Genomic DNA, 24,204 nt, shown 5'->3' with positions numbered 1-24,204 from the left:
CAATTTTTAGTATAATTTTAGTTTTTTGTTTTGTTTTTTATTTTTGGTTTTTTTTTGTTTTTGTTTTTACATATTCATTTCACAGTTTATTGTCGTTTCTCGACCTTCGATTGTTGTCGAGATATTAAAATACAATATAAGGTGTTCAAGGGCGCCCAGCGAGAGCGCAGACCTTCGCCTTGTTAATCAATTTTGTTCAACATTTGCAATAAATGATATATTCTCGTGTTTTTGTTGATCAATTTGTGTGTATCGTGTCTTAACGTCGCCTGTCATTCAAATTGAACTTAGTAAATAGCATTTTGTTTCTTGTATTTGGTTGCCTTTGAAATAACTTGCCATAATATATCATTTGCTTCATTAACATTTTCTATATGCTTTTTTCGTCTTTGGTGTGACTTAAATGTAACGAGTTCTATAGGAATCCTAATAAGAATTTCTGGTATGACTGTACGGTGGAAATGCCCTTTAAGGAATGCTTTTAAACGTTTTTTTTCTGAAATATATTATCATGCCAATTACCATTCGAAAAGAGCATTTAACGTTCGACCTGGCCGAAGTTTCTAATCGTCCTTTTTTTTCTGGTTTTTCTGATTAATCAAAGCATCTTTGAATGTCTTGCTGAAGGAGAGCAGTGGAAACAATATAAAGGTAGAGATAGAGAGAGAGAGTTTTATCATAGAAAAGTTCGTATGAAGTTCGTGAAGAGCGGAGTTTACAAATCTGATTATCTATAATGTATGTCTGTGAATGACTGTTCCTCTGACTTATATATCGTATAATTAGTTGCTGGAAACCTCGCTGGTAGTTTTTCTTTTTATAACTTTTTCTCAAATATCTGAAGCGCGTTATCCTTCTCATCTTTTGCTCAAAAATTCTTCTTGTGATGCGCGGTGATTTGTTTTTTTTCTTTTTTTTGTGATTTTTTTGCAGCAACATTTTGAATGCATTTTCCCTGTGTTTCGGCATTTCATTTTACGTATCTCTTAGTTGTTTTAGTTTTGATATAGGAAGCTGCTGCTTGGATGGATATGCACATGTCCATATATATATTATTTAACTTTACCTCAATCTGTATCTGTATCTGCATCTGTATCTGTAACTGCAACTGTGTCTATGTGTGTATCTGAATGAATGGACGGAAAGGTTCAACTCAATATGCGTAGCCATGAGTGAAGGGAACGAAAGGAACGAGCACTAAACAACTGGATAGGAACAATAGCTAGGTTGTGTCTCATAATAATCATACATAGTTATATCCCTCTGCCCTCTGCCCTATGTCCTAATGTATATATAAAAGTTAACTGCTCCCATCCATCATTATCATGTTATCATCATCATTCTCAGTGATATGTTTGCTTCTTCCCCGGGGAATGCATTCCAAAATGTTGCCCAAAAGAATGCCAAAAATATATCAAATTAACAATGCAGTAAACTAACTATGCAAACTATTTGTTGTCCTTTTGTTTTTCTGTTTTTGTTTTTCCGTTACACTTTTCCATTTTCCATATATGCTAATGTACGTGTACGTGTATCTTTGGCAAGCAGGTAACGATTTTTACAGCTCACACTATTAACTTGAAGGTACTTGATGCGTTTTCTCGAGGCAAGTTTTGATTTGAAAATTAAAAAAAATGAAAATGACAAAAAAGATTCTCAAAGCGACTCTAAAAGCGCGACGAAATGAAGCGAGGGTAGCTACAACGGAAAACTCGCGATATATAGTTTATTCATATAGAGAGAGATATAGTTTTTTCTTTGCTCTAAGTTAAATTATATACGATACTTGTCTGCCTCAAATATATATATAGTATGTTTGTATGTATGTGTGTCCTCATCGCCGACATCAAAAACTCATACATTTTGGGGTTACTGCGGAGTTTTTGAGGTGGCGCAGAGTTAACCAATAGCTATAAAGCCTAAAAGTCGGGGGAAGCGGTAGTTGGTAATATTGGTTAGTAACCGGATGCGGTGTGTGTGTGTGTGTGTGTGTCTGTGTGTATATGTAACGTGTGTGGATCCTATGTACAGCTTAGGTTCAGATTTTGCATTATTAAGTTAAACTTGCTCATCTCTCTCTCGCTTTGGTAAATATTTTTGTTTCTTCGATTATTACATATCTCATATCCCATTTTCTTTGTAGTTACCTAATCTTAAGCTTTAACTTTATCCGTTTTAATCGTAAGTTAGGCTTATTTAAGTGTTAGTGGTTCTTTGCTTGCTTAAACAGTAAATATATTTATGTATATATATATCGATTTATATATGTATGTATATATATATATATATACTTAAATAACTCCCTTCACTGAAAATCTATAACTCCCATTTTTACTGATTTAGATTTAGATTTAGCTATTTATTCAATAAACAATTTATATCCTTCTGCGTCGCTGCTCAGGCTAAGGCTTAGGCATGACTGACACTAGCACTTGAACTTTATCCACCTTCTCTTCCATTTTTTTTTGGTATTTTTTTGGTTTGTTTGTTATTCTTTTATCAATAATAGTTTTAAGTAATAATAATCGTAGTAATCGTATTACGAAAATAATAGTGATCTTAGGTGTGTAATAAAAATTATTTTAAATATGCATAATTTACAAGTATCCTTTTTTTTGTCAAATGTTATCCATTATATAATGTGTATATATGTATATATATAGACTGCCTTTACATTTTATCTTTTATCTGTATTCCGTAGTTACGTTTTAAACATTTTACTGCTCTGCTTGTGTTCTCTGTTCTCGGTTCATTTAAATGCATTTGTTTTCATGACTTATAAAAATTAGATATTTTCTCTTCTTATTTTTGGTTTTTATTTTGTTTTTCTGGTATTTTTTTCAAAGTCTTCCTCCGCCGTAGAATAGAAAAAAAAAAACAGATGTGGACTTAGCTTAGGCCAGCAACCTGCCGAATGAGGATCGGGCGGGCGTTCTATCTTTGGGATCCGCCGCTGCAGGCTAACCTTTGGTCCTTTGCTATTTGGCTGCCGGGCTGACAGCACTGGCGAATGGTTACTGCAAGGATAAAAGGATCAATTAGGGCTAATCTTTGGCATATATATTCTGTGGGTGTTTTGTTAATTGTCTTTGAAAACGGGCAAAGTGGGTTAGTAGCGGTTTTTTGATTTTTATTTTCGATTTAGTTTATACATTAAATCCTTTTTTTCTTCGATTGTGTAAAATGGCAAAGTGGCGAAATGTTTTATTGTTGATTAGCGAGCGCACTAGAGAGTTTAAAGCTTGAATTTATTTAAATTGTATAAGTGCACTTACTGAATTCAGTTCAGTTAATAGAGTTCGCTTGAATTGAATTGTGCTTGGGTGCTTTAAAGTGTTTTCGTTGTTGTGGTTGTTGGTTTGGGTGTCGATAGTGTTGGAAACTGTTATTCGCCCGGCTCCTCCATTATGACTGATTCACCGGCCCAAACAATCGGACGACCCTGGTGTGGTTTTAAAGTTTGATTGGTTTTTTTTTTTTTTTGTTTTTATTTTTAGATTGTTATTTAATTTAACAAAAGAGCTAGGCCTAGGAAATGTCTATTCGGTATATAAATGTTTGTTAGCTAGCCAGGATTTGCCATTTTATGTTTAAGAATGTAGTTTGTGTGTTTTTTATATAAAAACTAAGTTTTAGAAATGAGAAAATAGCAATCAAATGCAATGTCAGTCTGGTTTGAAAATTAAAATGTTTCAAAATGGATAAACTTCATAGTTAACTACGCATGCACTAGGAAAATGCTAAGCAAAAGATTTTGTGTGTGTGTGTTTTTCGGATCTATTAAATTGATTTTGATTGGGGTAGTTTGGGGATAGAGAAACATACCTATATGAGTATTTTACGAGTCTATGTGAAAACTACGTTGAAGTAACGGTAACTTGAACGGTAACGGTGATTTATGGTGACTTGCGAAAGGTTATTTTTCGTATTAATTTGGTATTTTTGCAGTATTTTGGTTTGATTTTATTTTGATTGGTTTGCTTTTTGCGATCAACTTTCCATTCAACGTTTTTCAGTACACAATGCGAATTTTCATTCTACTTTGCCTCATTTGGGTGTAGTGTTGTTGGTGTGTGATTTTCCGTGATTTGTTTTAATAAGCTTTTCATTTACAGGAGTGCGTATGTATATATATATATATTGCTAACTAAAAACAAATGCTTTGATGTTTACTATATTATCGGTTTAATTTCAAATTCAATTTGCTGGATCTTTGAGCTGATCTTTTGAGCTTGGGATTACTTTTTACAGGTGTCTTTTTTTGTTTTTGCGACTGATTACGCTACAAAGTTGTATGTTTAACGTTTTTTGGTTTGTTCTTGGTAACTTGCTATGAACAAAACGTTGAGCTAAATACTTTATAAATATATGTTCTGTGTGTGTGTGTGTGTAGGTTTATATAAATATATGCAAGTGTTTCTTTTTATTTTCTATTTTAGAGTTTAGAGTTTTTTTTCTTTTTTGTTTCTTGTACGATTTGAGTTTGAAAAAATCTGGTTTTAGTTTCAGTTTAGTTAAGAACTAGAGTTTGAGTGAGTCGAGTGAGGCTATGGATGAGCGCCTAGAGCCTAAGCCTATATTAGTGGGACAACTGACCAGTGAGGTGGTGCCAAAGAGCTTGTACCAGCCGATCACGATATTCGACAGATTCAGATCGTCGAGCATTATCTGTGCCACGCCCATAAACACCTTCTTCTCGATCCGTCCATAATCGCCCCACACGGTTATCTAGTGGATGATTTAAATAATTCATTTATGCATTTTATGTGGCACTAATAGAGACCAACCTGTAGTATGCAACCAGTGTAGGACTGCTTGAACACCAACTGCTGTTGGTACAGTGGATCCAGGGTTCGACGAGCCGAAGAGGTCTTCATCTTGTCCACACAGCGCTTTCCAGACACTAGGTAAACCTTTACATAAGGAGCAGGTAGCATCTTTGACTGGGCTTTTTGCTGGAATTTATAAATGTTATAATGTTAAAAAAGTTAATCCAGAAGTTGATCTTAACTTACCTGTAATCCTCTTGCTCGTATGACCTCCACCTCCAGACAACCCTTTTGGTGGCACAGCGATAGCTGGATGTCGCCCAGTGAGGGAGCTCCCAGCACCTGGCGACCCACCAGTTGACCTGGTCCCAAGCCATCCACGAACTCATTAAGGGCTCCATCGTTGCGCAACGAAGGGGAGAATCTATATGTGGGTATTGGGGGTGTTTTGGGGGTAGTTGGGGCAGGGGGTACATGAAAGAAAGCACTTTAGTACAGCATCGTTGGTGATATATCTCATATCATCTCTCATCTAAAGATCTTTTGTTGTAAAATTAGGTAACGTAATTTACACAAAGAAAGGATTTTGTTTTTTTTTTGAGAAAAAGAAAGAACTCTTTATACACAGGGAGTTGTAGAAAGACAGTAAATGTTGTAGTTTTTAGTTGGTGGTTGCGATTGCAACTGTTTTGTGGTCTGAAATGGATAAGTGTGGGTGGGTGGGTGGTAGTGAATGCTGAAGGTGGTACTGGTGGTGGTGCGGTGGAGAGAGAGACAAGTGGACAAGTCACAGTTCGATGGTGGCATGCAAGTGTCTTTCGTTCCGCGGAGCAAAAGTGCAGAGAAGGTAAGACTAAAATGTATATACGATCGGAGTGGCTTGGACAAGGAGTAATCTAGCCGAATCCTAAGTCATCTAAATAAAGAGACAGCAGGTTCTCTAGATGGTTGTTTTTACAAATTTTACTTTTTTTTTAAATACTAAGCACTGTTTAGTGATCGTCTTAATCTAATCCCTTCATTTACACACACATCAATAGGTGAGGTTATCTTTTTATATACATATATATATATATACTATAGGTATTGCTGAAAATCATAGATGAAATCAAGTCAAATAAGTTAAAATCACAATTTATACACATTACATGACAGAAAAATACACAAACAAGTCGAAGAAACAAACGGAACTCAAGGTAGAAATAGTGGAATACACTTAGAGAAAAAATGTACGCAAATGCAGACTCGCTTCTAGCGGTTTTAATTTTTTTTTTTTTTTTAGTAAGGCGCACGCACACAGACATCGATTAAATTGAGAAAGTTGCAGGATGAAAGAGTTTTGTTTTTTAAAAGGGAAAAGTTGGAGATGGGATCGCCACACAGATTACCATATACAAAAGCCAATGGAGATAGAGTTTAAGATTGAGTTGGACAGTTTGGAGAGTGAGAGAATAGAGATTCAGAGATACAGAGACAGAGGCAGGCAAGATAGAGTTGTCCTTCAGCCGGAAAGGAAGTTGGCTTGGTTATATCCAAGCGAGACTTACGATGAGCCCTCGGAGCTAGTGATCGAGTGAATGCTGCCGGCACTGTAACGGGTAACCGGAGGCACCGGCGGCACCTCCACCGACCGCTGGATGCTGCCCGCCGAGCCGCGCGACTGCCGCTGGTGGTATGGATGTGGTGGTGGTAGTGTGATATGGTGGTGACCAGCGGAACTGGTCGAGCAGCCTGGTATTGCGAACTGTGCCTGGTATTGCTCTTGTTCTGCCGGAGACAACAATACATATTTATACAGATGTGTGTGTGTGCGCGTATATACAGAGGTTGGGGGTTTAGTGTATGAACCTTAACAGAGATGATCAAAATGATGATCCTATAATACAATCTGATGATATGATAAGGAAATATCTAGATATTTAAAAAGTGTTGATGCCCTCTATGTACAGAATCTGGTTTTTGATCTCAAAAATATTTCATTTTTCTGGCAAACAATTCTATCTGAAATATCTAGATATTTCTGAATATTTTTTTGTAAATTTCCAAACTAAAAAGTCTGTTATGTTGATCTCAAAAATATATAAAACTAAAAAGCAACAATGCATGATGTTATGTGACATAGCGACGCTGGCTTTTGGACTCTGAATATTGGATTCCCGACGTTGGCCTCTGGGAAACCACAAATATCAAAAAAGCGAAACCCGAGTTTTTTTTTTTTTTTGTTTTTTGGGAGCCCCCAAAAAGGAGAACAAGACAGAGTAGAGTCGTAAACGGAAATCGGAATACAAAACTTAAGGGTAAAAATGAAATCAAGCGAGAACGTCAACTGAATAACCATAAGAACATAGATCATAGAGAAACACATTATATGTATATATATATTTATATATCAGCGAGAAATCATCAAAACTAGTGGCGTAAATGAAAACAACTATTGCGTTTATATATCACTAGAAACTCAACCCGTCTGGTTGTGTATTATATATTTCTAGTATTTATAGAGTGTTACTTTTGAAGCTTTTGTTGTGATATATATTATATAATACTATGCACTTTTTGTTTGTTTCGTTTGGTTTTTTCCACTACATCGTGTGCAATGCGAATTTTGTTTGCTGTCTTTTGTTTGGCCAATTTTCAGATGGAGGAGTCTGGTTTGTTGTTAATGCAGCTGTTATTGTTGCTACTTGTTGTTGTTTTTGTTGTGTGTTGATTGTTGATTGTTGTAGTTGTTGTTGTTGGATGTCTGCTGACTTTCTGTGACAGAGCTCCCTGTATATATATACTTAGTTATCCGAATTGCGTAAAACATAATCGAACTGAAGGAGAATCTTGCGGGAGGCAGATGATAAACATTAGTTCGCTGATGGGAGAATCGAAGATCTTAAAACGGATTCCACGGATCTAGTTTTTGTGGTTTCTTGTTTTTAATTTAAAATAAACTCCTTGGTGGGGATCTTAATGGTAGACTGGTTGGCTGAATGGTTGTCTTACCGCTTACAACAACAACAAAAAGCCGTAGCTGAAGCCGCATATCACAAGCTTTAGCTAGGGCGATAAATTATCGATAGATAGGCTGCAATAGAGTGGTAGTAGCTTGGTATGTCGAGTAGTACGAGTGGTTACGAAGTATATAAGTAGGTTGGTATATAGGTTTTGGCTTAACTCAATGCATGCAAATCGAACAGAACGCTAGGAATAAATGTTGTGTGTTATTTTTTTGTTTTTTTTTAATATTTTGGTTATACAAAAATGGCATTAGCAATCGGTACGGTTTTTGGTTAGTAATAGTACATAAGTTATGCTGCTACGAGAAAGTAAAATGCAAATGGGTGCGCACCCACACCGTCGCACGCACAGTGGGTGCGAAAAGTGTGCGCCGCATGTTGCACAGCCAAGAGCTTTGCTCAGTCTTTCGCATTTTTTCGTGGTGGAAAACTGCGAATGGGCAAAGCTTTCGGTGTGCCCCCGCTTCGTTAATGGGGGAACCCCCTTGATAATCATGGGGATTCCCTCTTGTAAGCCTAAAAATACGTATCGACTTTGGATTTGTTTGTTGGTTTGGTTTAGTTGGGTTGTTCTGGTTCTGGTTTTATTTATTTTTCAGTTTTTTTTTGGTTTGTTTGCTTGGGTTTGCTGCACCTGCGTTTTATAGGAGGTCGGAAATAATAAATCAAGTTAACGGAGGGGAAAGGCGGGTTACGTATACGTTTAAAGTTATACAGTTGGTCATGCCTGCGAAGAAATAGTTTTAAAGAAAGAGAGAGAGAGAGCTTTGGCTGAAGCTTTGGCAAAAAGCGCGCGCGTAAAGTCTGAGAGCAAAGTGAATGAAAAGCTCTTACATCTAGGGATTGAAGGACTAACATCCTGTGTGAACTGAACTGGGGATTTGTTTTCGGGAGGGGTTTCTGTTACCGATACTGTACTGTTAATGTTACTGTTACTTTTACTGCTTTACGGTTACGGCTACTAATGTTTATCATCTCAATCGACAGCCTAACTGGCATTCGCTTAACTCGTTTAAAAGTTTTTCATTTATTTTCTTTTCTTTTCTTCCTCCAAAAATGGCAACTTAAAACCAAAAAAGAAAGTCACAAAACGAAAATTCAACCGAAAATAACTGATAGCATAGCATAGAGAGTAGAGTAGAGTAGTAGTAGTTGAGAGTAGAGTTAAGAGAGATAGAGAGAAGATAGTTTGGAGTAGAAAGAGTTGGACTTGTGCGCACCTTTCCCCGCCGGTGCCATCGCCGAAGAACTGCTCGATGGCATCCGCCTCTGAGGACGAGCCGCGGGACAGGCCGCCCCCGCCGGCACCACCTGAACTACCGGCGGCGCCACTGGCACCACCGGCGCCGCCGAGGCTAACGCCCAATCCGCCACCGCTTCGCAGTTCCCGCGTTATATCGCCAGGCAGCACTTCTTCGCTGCGGTGCACCGTGAACGAGTTCTTACCCTTCTTTCCAAAGCCCATACGTCTTTTACGACCTTCGAGTATGGCATTTTACACAATTTTAGTTTTTTCTTAGTTTTACTATATATATATCGATTAGTTTGGTTAGCTTGGCTATAGTTATGGCTATGATTATGAGGTTAGTGGTTAGTTTTCAGTTGGGCAACGCAAAAATCGAATGGCAAAGCAATAAATGGGAGATCAAAATAAGACGACAGATGGCTGCTCTTGCCGGATTTCAAAATCCAAGCTGAGCCTACAATGCTACGAATAACTGATCAACTTAGCAATATGATCAACTGATTGATTAACTGATTGATTGATCGATTGATTGACTGGCTGACTGAGCAACACAAGGCAACGGAACGAGAACGGTAAACGAGCGCAAACAGAGAACGGAACAAAATCACCCTACCTGTGGCCGAGAGTTGCGAGGTGGAGTTGGACTTCTTGCCCATGCCGCTGCCTCCTTTGGGGGATCGTTCCTGATCGACGCCTCCACCCTTCTTTCGATCGTTGGCGGTGTCCGAGAGGCTGCCATCTGTGGATGGTCATTAGGTATAGAATGGGTGTTTTTATATCAAAGTCTAAGTTTTAAGTATCATTTTTTACAGTTTAAGAAGAGTAACACAAAAATCGTTACCAACGTCTATGAAAATGGGGCGTATACTTGATATACTATAATATTATCGTAAGATCTACGGCTACTCACCGACTTTATCTTCGGCGCCACCACCCTCCGCTGTCTTGGAGCCACCGGCGTCTTCGGCTCCGTTCTTGTCCTTGTCGTACTCGCTAAAGTCATCGTCCAACATCGCATCGATGGCATCCCAGTCGATGGCGTCCAGCGGAGCATCAGCGTCGGCATCCGCATCAGCATTAGCGTTCGTTGTTGTTGTGGTTGTTGTTGTTGCGTTTGGTTCGTTCGTGTTATTCGTTGTTGTTGTTGTTGGATTTGTGGCAGTTGTTGTAGCATTTGTTGTTGTTGTTGTTGTTGCGGTTGTCGTTGTCGCCGCATTCGTTGCATTCGACGATGTTGTGGTTGTTGTTGTTAATGTTGTTGTTGTATTTGTGATAAGATTTGTGCATGTATTTGGTGGTTGTTGTTGTTGTTGTGAAAGTAGTGGTTGTTGTTGTTGTTGTTGTGTGGCGTCAAGCGTCAGGTTGTTGGCGTCATTGTTAGTGTTCGTGTTTTGTTGTGGTGTTGATGATGGGGCACGTTTGTTGTTGTTGTTGGGTGATCCATGAAGTAGTTGTTGTTGTTGTTGTTGTTGTAGTTGTGGTGGTGGTTGGGGATTTGCAAAAGAGGAAGAAGAAGCATTATTAGCATTAGTACCACCGACGACAAGATGCCCAGCAGCGGCAGCAGATGTTGCACCACCGCTCCCACTACTAGATTTCGTCAGCTGCTCCGATGCCATCATCGATCCGCAATTGGCGGCGGTGCCTTCTTTCCCTTTTTGCCTAACTGATTGTTGTTGTTGTTGTTGTTGTAGTTGTTGATTGTGACTTTGGCTAACACTAACACTACTCGCTTGGCTATTGTGGTGGTTGGTGTGGTGGTTGCTATTGTGTGTACTGGTACCGGTAGTGTTGTGTTGACCACCACCGCTACCCATTCCGTTGCCCTGTTCCATTCCCGCTGCCGCAGCATGCATGTCCATTCCAAAACCCGGCTCCATTGGTGAAAAATTGTGGGCATTCTGCGCACTTGGTGGATGTGGCAGATTTCTTCGGCGTTTTAGATATGGAGCCGCCGGACCGTATAACTTTTGCTGGCTGGTTCGCTGCAAGTCCAGTGACATGTGGTTCCTGGGGTCCGCCAATCCACGTTGACGATGTGCACCACGAAAGAGAGAAGGAGCCACGCCCCGTCGTGTCCAGCCCACATCTGAGTCATAGGTAATGGTAACTATCTTGTCATCGGTTACCAGGAAATGCGAGTGACTTAATGGATGATTGGCATCCACATTGGCGCCCATATAGGACTGCCGAATATTGGTCTCCGATCCGTAGCGTCGCGACATCGCCGCTGTGGGTGAGTGGTTGGCATAGGGATTTGGATGCGGATAGGGATAGTCCGCCGAAGAGGGCATCACCTCATCTTCATAGCGAATTCGTCGGCGACCCCAGCTTTTCGTGTGCAGATCATCGTAGTCCAGAGATCGGGATTGCCCCTCGTGGAAGAGACGTCTGCGCTCGAGCTTTGGTTTCTTTAGGATCGATGTGGGTTGCGCCTTTGCCTCTGAGATGGGAACGGCAGCCACCAGGGCGTCTTCACTCAACTGGCGAGAAAGACGGAGCACAGATTGTGTGGGCGGAGGGGCAGGCGTTGCCATTTGACCCCTGGCCCGCCGATGGGCATTCGGGGTAGGCGTGTGGACATGGTAGGTGGGCACCACGCCCAGATTCAGCTGTGGTCCCGTCAACCGCCCAGAAAGTGTTGATCCACACACTCGCCGCACATCGCCGGATCCGATGAGGGTTGATCACCGCTGGCTCCCCCGTAAGGATAACCCATGGGCTGGTGTTGCGGATGAGGATGGGCATCCGCTAGACAGCAGGGATCCTGGCAGGCACCAATCGCCAGACCGGCAGTGGTCAGATGAAGAGTGTGGTGCGTCGACAGCACCACCGGCTGGCTTCCATTCTGGCAGTGGCTGCAGCTCTTGTCTTGATGATCCCGCACATAGCCCACCAGCGAACTGGGCGCCGTAGTGGCGTGATCATGGGCATGGACGCCCGAGGGCGAGGAGCTGCGGAAGAGATTCGTGATGGGCGTGGTAATGCGCTTGAATTGCTCAAAGCTCGGCAGCAGCGGCAGCGGATAGGCAGCGGCGGTGGCTTGTACGTTCGGTTTCTGTCCGTTGGACCGTCGTGGTGGATAGATGTCGATGTCGAATGGCGGTGGTGGCAAATGGGGCGATTGCGAGTAGAAGGCGGAATGTGGATGCAAATGCGCATGGGGATCGAGTGGATCGAGTGGCTCCATCATCTCCTCGGCCATTGTCCCAGGCTCTACGAAGAACTGCTCCACCAGTTGACCGCTATTGGCATCGGTTACCAGCACCTGATGTGGTGTCGGCATTCCGATTCCGGCGGAAATGGGCGGGGAATCAGCCGCTGCCAGAGCAGCCAACTGTTGCAGTTGCTCCAGCTGCTCCAGCAACACTAACTGTTGGGCTCCGCCCACTGGCAGATAATCACAATCATCCACCTCGATGGTGTTGGCCCTCCCAGGCTCCGGGTGGTGCAGTCGCAGTCCGGTGATGGGCTCACCTCCGGTTCCGCTGAGGAAACTGTTGCGGACGCCAAAAAGATTGCGCCAGTTGCGTGGGAAGCTAACGGTTATTGCGGACAACGGTAACGGTTGGTATCGGGTGGTAACGGTTGGCAGCGGTGGTGAGTGGTTTTGTGTTGGAAACATTTTTGGTTTTGGGACATGCAAAGTGTTTGGAAGGATCAAATGTGGTTGTAATTAGATATATGATCCCAAATGAGCGTGATTTTAAAAAAGACAGCGCTCGTCGTGTGGTGAGTTTCGAGTGTGTGGTGAGTTTATCGATTGTTGTTGCACAATTAACAAGGCACATTTGAGACAGGGGGGAAAGGAACGAACGACGTCCGAGGTCAGCGTTTGGTTCGAGGTGAGTGGACATGTGTGGTTTCGATATTTGTGGAGAGTTGTGGTTGAGTGTTGTTGAATGTTGTAGAGTTTCGTGGTGAGTGGTCGTTGGCGTGTAAGCGTGTGGTGAGCACAGCACGCGAGATAAGCATTCAAACACAAACACAAAGAGAGTACGCGCGGCGATAGCGGCGTTGTTGATTTTGTTGTTGAGATTTTCATAGAGATTTGATTTATATTTTGAGCGGTTTGGTTTTGTCGGTTGGTTTGGCAAACGCAAAAAGTAAATGCAGAAAAGAAACTTTATGTTTTCGCTATCGTTTTTCGTTGGTTTTCAGTGTGTTCGTATCAAGGTGTTCGTGTATCTATGTGAGCGAGATACTGTTGTGTCGTGTGTTGTGTGTTTGTGTAAGTCAAAAAGAGAGTTGGGCGGTAAGCGCGCCGATTCTAGTTCTAATCATGTTCAAATACCGTTTCTAATTTAGAGCCTAATTCAGAGAAATTTTGGATTTTGCTCGTAGCTACTATTCAAAAAGTAAATGTGGAAGATGACCAATTGGCGTGTGGCCTAGAGCGGAATTTCAGCGTAATTTTGGCAGCGTAGCTTTGCTAATTTGGCTAATGGCTAATGGCTTGGGCTCGACTGGCACTCCTTCCTCCTCCTTCATCCATCTCCATAGCCCGCCGGCCACTTACCTGAGTCCGCGCGAGGTTCGCGGTCGTTCCGACTGCGTAGAGAAGGCGCTGGAGGTCACGCTGACCACCGACTCCATGTCCGAGTCACCGAACTCGCCCATGAAATCCTTATCTGGCGACAGCGAATGTCTTGGACGCATGCGCGCATCCATCGAATGCAGGTCGCTGTCCGACAATCCCGTGTAATGGCGCTCCCAGCCGCCCATTCCGGTACTACGGTAAGTGGCCTGGTGGTGCGGCTGTCGTGTTCGGTGCCGCCCAAAGCGGCCACCCGATGCTAGCCGCTCGTCAAAGTCCTGCCCGAGTCGATCTCGAAGCATGGCACTGCGAGAGGTTTGCGGCACCTGTGTCAGAGAAAATATAGCTTGAGTTAGTTTCCGAATTGCATTCCTGATATTTCTCTAACAATAACATTTTCCAAACACTTAAGATATTAAATCTAAACGTTTGTCATTATTTGCTACCTGTGGTAGTTGCCTCTTCTTGGGGGATCCTGTGGGCGTGGCTGTGGCCGATCGCGACTGGAATCGCTGCTGCTGCGAAGCAGCCGCCGCCGCTGAGGACGCACCACCCGGTCCCTGATAGACCGACGGGGCGTTAGGCGAGCCGTGAACTGGAAGCACTGGATAGTCTATGTAACGGTCGTCTGGTGGCGACAAGGAGCCCCGCCTGGGACTGGTGCTCCGATAGCCGTAGGCGGATCCGCCAGAGGGCACTCCGCCTACTCCTCCGCTGCTGCTGTGGTAACCGTCGCTGGGTGCCGCCGAATGGCTTCGTTGGCTAAGGCTCATGCCACCAGGACCGATGGCCGAGCCGACACCATTACCACCTCCGCGACGATAGTAGCCGGTGGCAGAGGCCTGAAGGTGGTGCATCAGATAGTAGTGATGGTGGGCATGGAAAGTAGAGTGTGGTTTAGTGGTGCACCCTTGGACCGAAACTCAGTGATCCCCGCCGTGGGGGATTCCCGCAGGGATTCTGACAAACATTCGGATTAAGAGCTTACTGACTAGGTATGTGAGTGGTTCTGGATGGTCAAGTGGTTTCTGAGTCAGGCATTAACAGTGTGCTTTGGTCTTAAGTGTCTGGGTGTGAATTGTTTTAACTTTGGTTAACTGTTACTGCAACTTCTACTGGAACATTAATACAAGTAAGTTCAGATAATATATATATATTTTGATTGATTATATGTAGGTATTGAGTTAGGAGTTAAGAGAGCAAGAGATAGAGAGCCATACAAATTTGATAAGAATACACTTTCGAAACGAAATCAATCAAAATACATTTAGAGCCGCACGCGACTTGTAAACTTTAGTTAGTGGGTTAATCGGTTAGTTAGGTTAAGTAAAAGATTAGCATAAACTCTGAATTGAAAGTGCAATAAGTTGGCAGTGGTTTTTGGTCTAACTAAACTAGCTATGCTTGTGGGTTTTAGATTGGTCAAGATATGATTTTTGGACTGATTAATCTGGTGAGTCAATGATGTGACTTCGAACTAGGTTTTTCCTTGAGGTTTCATGAAGTTTTAAATGGATTGTTTTCTTCGAAACCCTAACTCGAACTAAGCAATCTTTGTAAAAAGTTGCATTACTAATCGATAAGTTTATATAATATATCTTTATAGAAGGTTATCTTAACGTTGAATGATAAAAAGAATGGAAAGAATATTCAGTCAAAAAAGTGATGTAATAGTTAAAGGTATCCCTGAGACCCTGAGTATTGAAAACTCTACCCCGCAGGTGTTTCTGATCTGATCTAACCACTTGAAGTGTTTTCTTTGTCTGTACTGTTCTGTTTGTTTGGCCTTCTTTTTGGCCATTTTGTTGGGTGGTTCGTTAATTTAGCTTGGGTGCAAACCTGATTATGATAACTTTGTCCAATGCCAGATACAGTGCGGTAATCTCGGGCCACCATCCCGGCCACCCGTTTGCGGCCCTGGGGCGACATGTCACGTCGGGACCGACGCTCGTTTAGATCGAGCTGGATCGTTTTTTGGACGGATTGGATCGGGACGAAAGGGGTGGTTCGTTTTTTTTTTCGGTTGGGGATTTCAGTGAGGGTTAAGAATTAAGAGAAAAAGAAGGAGTAGACAATAGAGAAATTTACATATGATCAAAATGAATGGAGAGTCGTCTGGAGCACAGTGTGATGCGGTTTAAATGTGTGTGGGATATCAAAAATATTGCGTTTTGGATATTGGCCTCTTACATTGTGTTTGTGTGGGAGTGTCTCTGGGTCTTACTTTGGGGTTCTATTGGTTTTCGGGGTGTTACTCTGCGGGTTGGTGGTCTGTGTGTTCGATTAACTCAACTCACATCAAGTATACGCAATGCTACACACTTAAAGCTACAAGGTGAGTAAGCCACAAGGAAAGCAGGACGGGCAAATCACAGGTGCTAAGTGATGGTTAAATGGACATAAGCGGTTCTCTACAACGGCATGCAAAGCGGTTTTTTCAAGTTTTCAAGTGCTCATCAATGGCAGATTTGATCTTTGATCTTATGACAGAGAGATAGTTTAGTTTTTAGAGATAGCCTTGGGCAGTATGTGTTCTCAAGTTTAGGTTTACACGGGTTCTTAACTTAAAACATTCGGCTTATAAGACTTAGACTAGTTTAACTTCCATCTTAAATGCAATAGTTATCATTAGCTGAAAAGACGCGACCAAGTCAAGCTTGGTTTTCATTTTTAGTACAGAGAGAGTTAGTAAAACGACAGTTTAGACTTCGAAGATATAGAGGTAGTAGATCGACAGATAGAGAGAGAAAAATTTAACACACGCACAACCAAACAACGACACCAATTAGTTGAATAAAAGTTTCAAACGAACTCAAAACATCATGATAACGAAAATACTTTGTACAATTTGCTGGGAGGTGTCATGTCTTGTTTTGGCCAAAAACATGAACAGTCGGCATCAGTCCGATTCTGTCCCATTGACCATGAACCAGTTTGAAATATTTGTGTGACTATGTTGGTATCTGTGTGCTGTATTTAGAATTGGTTGTTGTAAATTTGTATTTGTATTTGTATCTGTGGCATGCGAACTGAGAACTGAGAACTGATAACTGACAGGAACAGGAACTGGAACCGCAATGGAGTCCTCGGATGGAGCAGATACTATGACCATGTATGAGTTATTTTTTTTTTTTTTGTTTGCGATTGCTGTGCTGATGATGGCCAACGAGTTGCTGTTGGCCGATGCTGATGGTGATGGTGATGCTTATGCTGATGCTGCTCATGGCATGTGATATGTGAGTTACAGTTAGAAAAAAGCACACACATAGAGAGAGAGAGAGAGAGATAACAAACTATCGGAACCCAAGTAAGCACACTATGCAAAGCACCAAAAGAACTTTTGACGCACCGATAACTGTATACTCTTACTTTTACGAAGTTTGATTTAAAATAATTTAGAAAGTTAAAGAACGTTATCTTTGCTTAAGTGATTTTCTGATAAATGTTTTTTAAGCTAAACTCTAAAGTCATTTATGGGATTCTTGATTATTAAACAATTTAAAGTACATATATGTATGATATCGAAATATCGAAATAATTGGAAAGGTTCATTGATTTTTTCCATATATTTTTGCAATCTTATTACCAGAACCATTTCCTAAGCAAGAGTATACAGCAAAGTATTTTTTTTACTTTCGCGTCAAATGCTTTATGGGCAACTGTATATGTATGTGTGAAAGAGTGGGTGGCACATTGGGCGGAAATGTTAGATTGTATGTTTGAAGCCATGTGTGCTTGTCTGAGTGCCACTGGAAGTGGCAAGCTGGGATTGAAGTCTAATGTATGCACGTGTGTGAGTTTCTCTCGTGTCCTCACTCTTGTTGCTGTCAGTTGTTCTGTTTTTTGGATGAAATCCTCCCCATTTCTTCATGTGTACTATATACATATTTCTGTTTCTCCTGTGTGTGTGTGTGTTGTTGTTGTATTGTGTCGCTCAGTGTAATGTTGCTTAGAATGTTAGATTGTTCAGGCTGTTTTGTTGTTGCTAAAGTTGTTTTCAAGTTGTTGTTGTTGTTGGTGATGGTGGTGGTGATGGCTGTTACTGTTACCTCTAGCAGGGGCGGCGGACTCGCTGAGCTGCCCATCGACGAGATGCTGGCCCCCGGAGTCATTCCATCGATGTCGCAGTCGGACGTCGTGTCCGAATCACTAAGACGCGACATGGTGCTCGGCGGTGATAAATGATCTGTCGGTGTCAGTATCAGGCCGTCCACATCGCTGCCCTCGTCACGTAACTGTTTTAGTTGTTGGTTTATTGTTGTTGTTATTATTGTTGTTGTATAATATGGTTGATGGTTGTTGTTGTCATAAATTTTGCGTCGCAATGTTGTATGGTTAACGGAACGAAACGCACGTGTTGTTGTTTTTTGTAGTTTGTAATGGTGGATGGTGTTTTTTTTCGGTTTTTTGTTGGGTGGTGGTGATGTATTGGCGGGTGCACGACAAAAAACCAACGAAAAAATAAACAGATTATATGACAATGCTGAGTTAATAATTTTGTTCAAACCGGGTAGCTGCTGCTGCGGGGGTGAAGGGTGGGTAAGGGACATTACCAGGTCTGTTCAAGCCTTCATTTTTCAAATAAAAATGATTCTTTTTAAAGTTTAGATTAATATAGTTAAGAAAAGTGAAAGCCAGAACAGCCTTAACATCGAGCTTAACAAATCAATGAACAAAAAACCAAAAAAATAAAATTAAACATAAAACATTTTCCATTTTTCTTTTAGCCCCGGATTTGTGTTAAGTTTTTCACTCGCCAAAACTTCGTTCGTGGAACTGAACCTGAACTCTGTGTGTTTCCATCATCGGTTTTTTTTTTCAAGTGTTTACCAACACCGATATGACAACCAGGAAACGGAAACGAACGAACGCAAAATGGAAACCAAATGAACGAACTTAAAGAGCCGCCGCAGGCTCACACATACGAGATAGGAGGTGTCCTGGTGGGGCTGCAGTTGATACCACTCGGCCTCGTCGTCCAGGATGTGGTGCGCCAGATCGATGACCACCTCGCCGATGAAGTCGTTGGCACCATAGCGTACATAGTCCCACAGCGTTACCTTTATGGATAAGTTTTATTAATGCTATGGTCAGATGGACTTTTTTTAATGGAGTGAACTCACCTCGAGCAGTCGGCCATTAAGGTCACAGCGTCTCAGACCCGAGTAGACAAAGGTCTGGCCCCATCGGGGTTCGCAGGTGGTGCCCACCGTCTTCGTTCGCCGCTTTGATTTGTGGCTTCGATCGGGCAGAAGGAACACCTTTAATGAAGTTGTCATCGGTTAAACTTAAGAATCTTCAAATACTTTTACGACCGATCCACTTACTTTAGCATAGGGATTTCGGCCCGCTCCGCTCTGGCGCAGGGAGAGTCCGGTGGCGCAGACCAGGGTCACGATCAGCTGCAACGTGTTCTGGTCGTAGCCGAGCTTCAGCTGCAGCCGCCCCTCGATGGGGATGTGCTGCGTTGTGGTGCCGGAACCGCTGCCCATGCCAATGCCACCGCCCACCCCGTGGCCTTGTAGGTGGGCGGCGGGCGGACCCTGGTGCTGATGTGGATGCGGATGCTGGTGCGGGTGGTAATGGTGCGGGTGGTGATGGTGGCCCGCCGTCGTAGTGCCGTGCAGGCCGCCAGGGGCGGAACCGGAAGCGGACGCTGACGCGTGGGCGGGGCCGTGGACAGAGGCGGGGGCGTGGACGCTGCTGGTGCTGCTTCCGCTGCCGCTGCCACTCCCGCTGCTGCTGTGGCTATGGGTACTGTGGCTTGGTCCCAGGCGCTGCGTCTGCCCGACGCCGCCACGTTGCCGGAGTCCTGATCCTGTTACCGATCCCGGTCCGGAAACACTGGTATGGATGTCCGGTGAACCGGGCGAGGTGATCAGCACGCTCGGCTTGTCCCGATGGATTTCGATAGCCTCAACAGCAGGAGCTGAGGGTGGATTGTGGAAGGTGTTAAGATAAAGATTAAGATTGGTTAACAATTCAAATGGAGTTGCGATTAAGTTGGGCTAGCGTGTTGCTTGTGTTAACGTTAGATGATTGGTCGTGTTTTTGCTTTAATGGATGAGACTTTGATCTTTAATTTCTTCTCCTAAGTGTGTTCGCAGTACTGTTTATTATTATAGTTTAAATATTTCATTTAAGTTTAGATCAATATTACTTTATAATAAGGAAATCTTTATAAATCGTAAATTTTATTGAACTTCTTTTAGTTTTCAAGCTCTATGATCTGCTGGAAAACATGAATCCCTAAAGAATCCCTTTTCCTATTATTTGAATTTGCTATAAAATATGTTTTGACTTCCAACTAAAGTGATCAAATTTCTATTATATTTATACAAATTCGTACAACAAATGAAGTTTTTGAATTAAAATGATAACTTTTCGTTGAGAATGACCTTTGTGTTTGATGCTAGTAGTCCCAAAAAATCTTCTGCAAAGTGCAAATCACTCATACCAGTCACTCATAGACATACTCTTTCACATACAGACACAACCTCTAGCCTAACAACCTAAATATAGTACCTTTTCGTTGCAGATATCGTCCACCGCTGCTGACCACCGCACTGCCAGCCATGCTGCTGGCCAGCCCGCTATGCGGGAAATTGGCCGAAGAGCGGCGAACGGGTGCACTGTTGGCAGATCCGCCGGAGGCACCGCTGATGGGACTGACGTTGCTGCTGCTCCCGCCACTGCCACCTCCGCTGCCGATCGGTCGGCTCACAATCAGTTCCACCTGGGCGTCCAGGCGACTCTCGTCGATGATGTCGTACACCTCGTCGGCACTTTTGTTGTGCAGCCCGCGGCCATTCCACTCGAGGATCTCGTCGCCTGCTCCGTCGAGCGATGGATGATCAGTGGATTAATGGAGTTTGGTTGATTGGATGTTTGATCACAGACAGATAGAAAAAGAGAGAAAGAGAGAAAAGTAAGAGTGAGATGTGGTGGCTAGTGATGGATGCATGGGGATGCACTTTACCTGGTCGAATCCTTCCTTCGAGATCGGCCACCGATCCGCGTTTCACCTTCTCCACAATGGCCCCGCATGGACCTCCTCCCGCTATCGATCCACCCGTTCCAAGGGGCTGACCACCGTTGACCTTTAAGCCTAATATATCCTCCCCATCATAGTATTTACGCAATATCATGTGCCCGATCAGGCGAGTATTGTCCGCGGATGTTTGCCAATTCACCGGATTCTATATATGCATCGATCGATTTACACAACATTGTGGGTGTGGGATGGTAATTGGTTTGGTGATTGGTGGGATTTTGGTGGTGGTTAACAGTTTACAGTTCGGATTGCGGATGATCGTGCATAGATTTTTTTGGTTGTTGGATGTGGTGTCGGTGGGGAGCCATCGTATGCGGGAAGTAGAATTGTTTTTAGTTAGCTTTTTTCTTAGCACCGCTCACAGGCCTTAGACATAGAACTTAACCGTAGGTTAAACTTACAATTAGAGTTTTCGAACGAAAAACATTTGTATGAACAATAGAAAGTAACAGTTTGTACACTTTTTCACATTCATGTTTTGGTTTTGGTTTGTTGTTGTTCTTACAAGCTAGAAACATGTTCTACTCAATCACTGATAGTTGGCATAGCGCATAGATATAGATACATAGTTGTTTCATTGGTTTTCCTACTTGTTTTTGAGAACACACACGTTTCAAGAGTTGCCTCAAGTTGAGTTAGGGATTGGAATAACTTTTTGAATGCTAAAAAACAGTGAGGACTAACGACATTAAGAGGTCATGCAGGGCGTGCTAATAGGGGGTTGAAAGTGGGTGGAGCTTCATGCGAGAACAACATTTAGAGGTTTTTGGGAAAAATCGTATAATTTGGACATGCAAGATTAGTTCATTGTGGGGTTAGAATATCTCAGGGTTTCCTTTTATATATATAATATATAGGAGTGAGGTTGTATGCTGAAATTTTCAAGATGTTTGTCTTAATAGCTGGAGATTAGTTTGCGAGCTGGGAGTGATAACCAAAAACGATATCATTGCTTGATTATGGTCTGGGTTGTTATGGTTGGTTGGTTTGATTTTTTGGACATGACAAGAACAACAAACAGAGAAAGTTGGTAGGGGATTTTCATTGGGTTATTCTCCACACAGACAAACGGATAGTGGGGTCCAGAGGGTTAGAAAGAGACAAAGAGAGAGAGAGAGAGAGGACTCTACACAGACACAATGCATTCTTGCCCATCTTGGTTTTTCATCTTTCATCATTTTCTCGCAGCGATGTGTGTGCGTGTGTACCTTGGGCCCATCTCCTCGATTCGAGTCCTCGCTGCTGGTGAACGTGCTGCTGGTATCGATGCCCGAATCCTTGGTGGCCGAGTCCTGACTGCCCTGCCTTTCGGCCTCCCAACGCGACCAGTCAGCTCCGCCGGCCTCAAGACTCTTTCCACTGCTCAGTATTGTGGCTGCACCCACATCCACAGCCGTGGAGGGCAGAATTCCTGTGACCGGTGGCAGTGAACTGGCTGCCAATATGGAGGCCTCTTCATCATGGGCATCAAAACGCACCGTCTTCTTTATTCTGCGTTCAGTAAAACGCCTCGAATCTTGGGCCGCCGATGAGGAGGAACCAGAGCCAGCTGGCTCATCCCAATAGGCTGCCTCCGTGGAACTAACGGAACTGCTGCCACCGCCACCTCGTGTGGCACCCAGCAGACCACCGCGCTGACTACCGCGCGTCGCCTGACCTTGGGCCTCCGCTGCCGCTGCAGATGCCATGGATAATGTCCCCGATCCCCGATCGTAACCCGTTCCGGGACCAATCACAATCTGCGGCTTCGACTGTGGATAGTAGCTGCTGCTAGTGGTGCTGCTGCTGCTGCTGCCACCGCCGCCGGCGGCTGCCAAGGGCGGGGCACGTCGGTAGGCGCCAGCAGCACCACCACCACCCGCTCCTAATCCTGCTGATCCCCCGGCAATTCCACCGCCGGAAAACTGCCGCTCGTGGTTGCTGCGGTTCAGCGAGTTGCGCTGCTGGACGTCCAAACGAGCGGTACGTGTCAGCGGATACTGCTCCAGGCGCTCGCGATGCTGCAGCTGCAGCTCGTAGCGATCCCGCTGATCGGCGGAGGCGTACAGCCGTTGGGTGGCGTGTGACAGGTGGCGAAAGTCAGCACCACCGACGGCACCGCCGCCGCTGCTGAGCAGGTCCCGCTCGTTGAGGCTTCGCTGCTGGCGCCAAGGATCCAGAGAGGTGCGAACCTGGAGGCGCCCGCCTGTAGGGGTGGTAGATGTTGATTGGGTGTGGCTATAAACGCTACTACGGGGGTTGCTCTGCGGGGTATTGGGGGTTGGTTTCAGGGGGGTTCAAAGGGGTTTCAGGGGGGTTTCTTGGGTGATTCTTTTGGGAGGACTGCGCCGCTTGCCTGCCATAGTTTGTTGTCCTTTTCAGATGTTTCAACAAATGCACACAATCATAATGGTAATCGATCGGTCGAGAAAGCAAAAGTTCAAAGCAAATAAATACGTATGATATAAGACTTAGTTTTTTCGGGATCAAATCTGATCCAGCCCTGTGAGTTTGAGTTCTTGTGGCAATTGAAGTAACCGTCTTGGTTTTTCGAAAATTTCATAAAGGATAAAGTCAAAGTTTCGAATAAAATTTTAAGATAAAAGATAGAAAAGTGCACGATTCTAAATATGTATTCTATATTTCGATTTAAAGGTTTCTAGTTTTAAAAATTTTGAATGTGCCTTTTCTGAAGATGAATAAAAATAAATATTAAATATATTTTTAATAATTTTTTATGGCACCGAGATATTTTGAACAACAAATTCTTATAGCTAAATGAGGATGAGCCTGAGCTAAAGATTTGAATTCAAACAAATTATATAAAATTTTCGAAAATGCCGCGACAGTACTATAGTTTTGACCAGAACTGCATGAGTAAGCTAAGTATGGGTAGTACGAGTAGAGTATCATAAGTAGACCTACGACTAGAGCTACGAGTGCCCGCGACTGCTGGGTCTAAAAGTGCCAGGACCGGGAAAGTATTTATGACTCATGGGTTAAGTGCCTGGTTTTCATGGGGATTCGAAGAAATACAAGGCATTGAGATACTTATCTGTTGTGGCTAAAAGTTGCAAGAGCATTAAGTTACAAGCTAAGACTGCGAAGGGAAGATTGGAAACTCGATGGGCTTGGGTGACCCACCGTGGTTGGACAGTGTAAACTGTTGACTGTTCTGAATGTTTTTTTTTGTTTTTGGGCTGTGTGTTAGGCAGTGTGAATTCTGGTTGAAGTAAGGAGGAAACGGGAAACAGCGTTACGATATCCATGCAAATTATTCACCAAGATTTCTTGTTTTGTCAAAATTTCTTTTTGTTTTAGTTCACATTTACAGGTAGGGTTAATAAACGTAGAAAGTACATAAAAAAGGCAGAAAGTAACAAATACATAAGGATACAAAGTGTTTTCTTAAAAATATCGTCAAGTAACGATAACATGTGTTCACAGCCAGAAAAATAGAAAGAATTAGAGATTATTGTGTGTTTTTTTCAGGTGGAGTGGTTGTATAGGAAATCACGTGATGATCTCGAGAGCAGAGAATCTGAAGCAAAAGAGATGCGAACCAGATCCAGCTTAATGGCTATTATCCAAAAAATATCTAGGTTTGGTTAGAA

The 24,204-nt window shown here is 43.1% G+C and overlaps 1 protein-coding gene across 1 annotated transcript in view; it reads right to left on the bottom strand.

Annotated features, from left to right (window-relative positions):
• Positions 1–2,842: 2,842 nt before the first annotated feature.
• Positions 2,843–24,204, bottom strand: part of LOC108105255 — a 41,382-nt gene continuing 20,020 nt past the window's right edge. The window contains 19 exon segments of the mRNA XM_017211734.2: positions 2,843–3,017; positions 3,276–3,442; positions 4,597–4,728; positions 4,788–4,955; positions 5,016–5,193; positions 8,995–9,253; positions 9,634–9,759; positions 9,931–11,646; positions 11,649–12,559; positions 13,540–13,883; positions 14,004–14,399; positions 15,397–15,519; positions 17,607–17,792; positions 18,483–18,617; positions 18,681–18,818; positions 18,885–19,486; positions 20,083–20,388; positions 20,537–20,756; positions 21,820–22,796. Coding sequence (XP_017067223.2) covers positions 3,386–3,442; positions 4,597–4,728; positions 4,788–4,955; positions 5,016–5,193; positions 8,995–9,253; positions 9,634–9,759; positions 9,931–11,646; positions 11,649–12,559; positions 13,540–13,883; positions 14,004–14,399; positions 15,397–15,519; positions 17,607–17,792; positions 18,483–18,617; positions 18,681–18,818; positions 18,885–19,486; positions 20,083–20,388; positions 20,537–20,756; positions 21,820–22,796 — 6,974 coding nt within the window. The 3' untranslated portion in view covers positions 2,843–3,017; positions 3,276–3,385.

The sequence above is a fragment of the Drosophila eugracilis genome, unplaced genomic scaffold, assembly GCF_018153835.1.
Source record: "Drosophila eugracilis isolate 14026-0451.02 unplaced genomic scaffold, ASM1815383v1 contig_75, whole genome shotgun sequence".
Taxonomy (NCBI): Eukaryota; Metazoa; Arthropoda; class Insecta; order Diptera; family Drosophilidae; genus Drosophila; species Drosophila eugracilis.
This window is presented reverse-complemented; position numbering and strand designations above follow the sequence as displayed.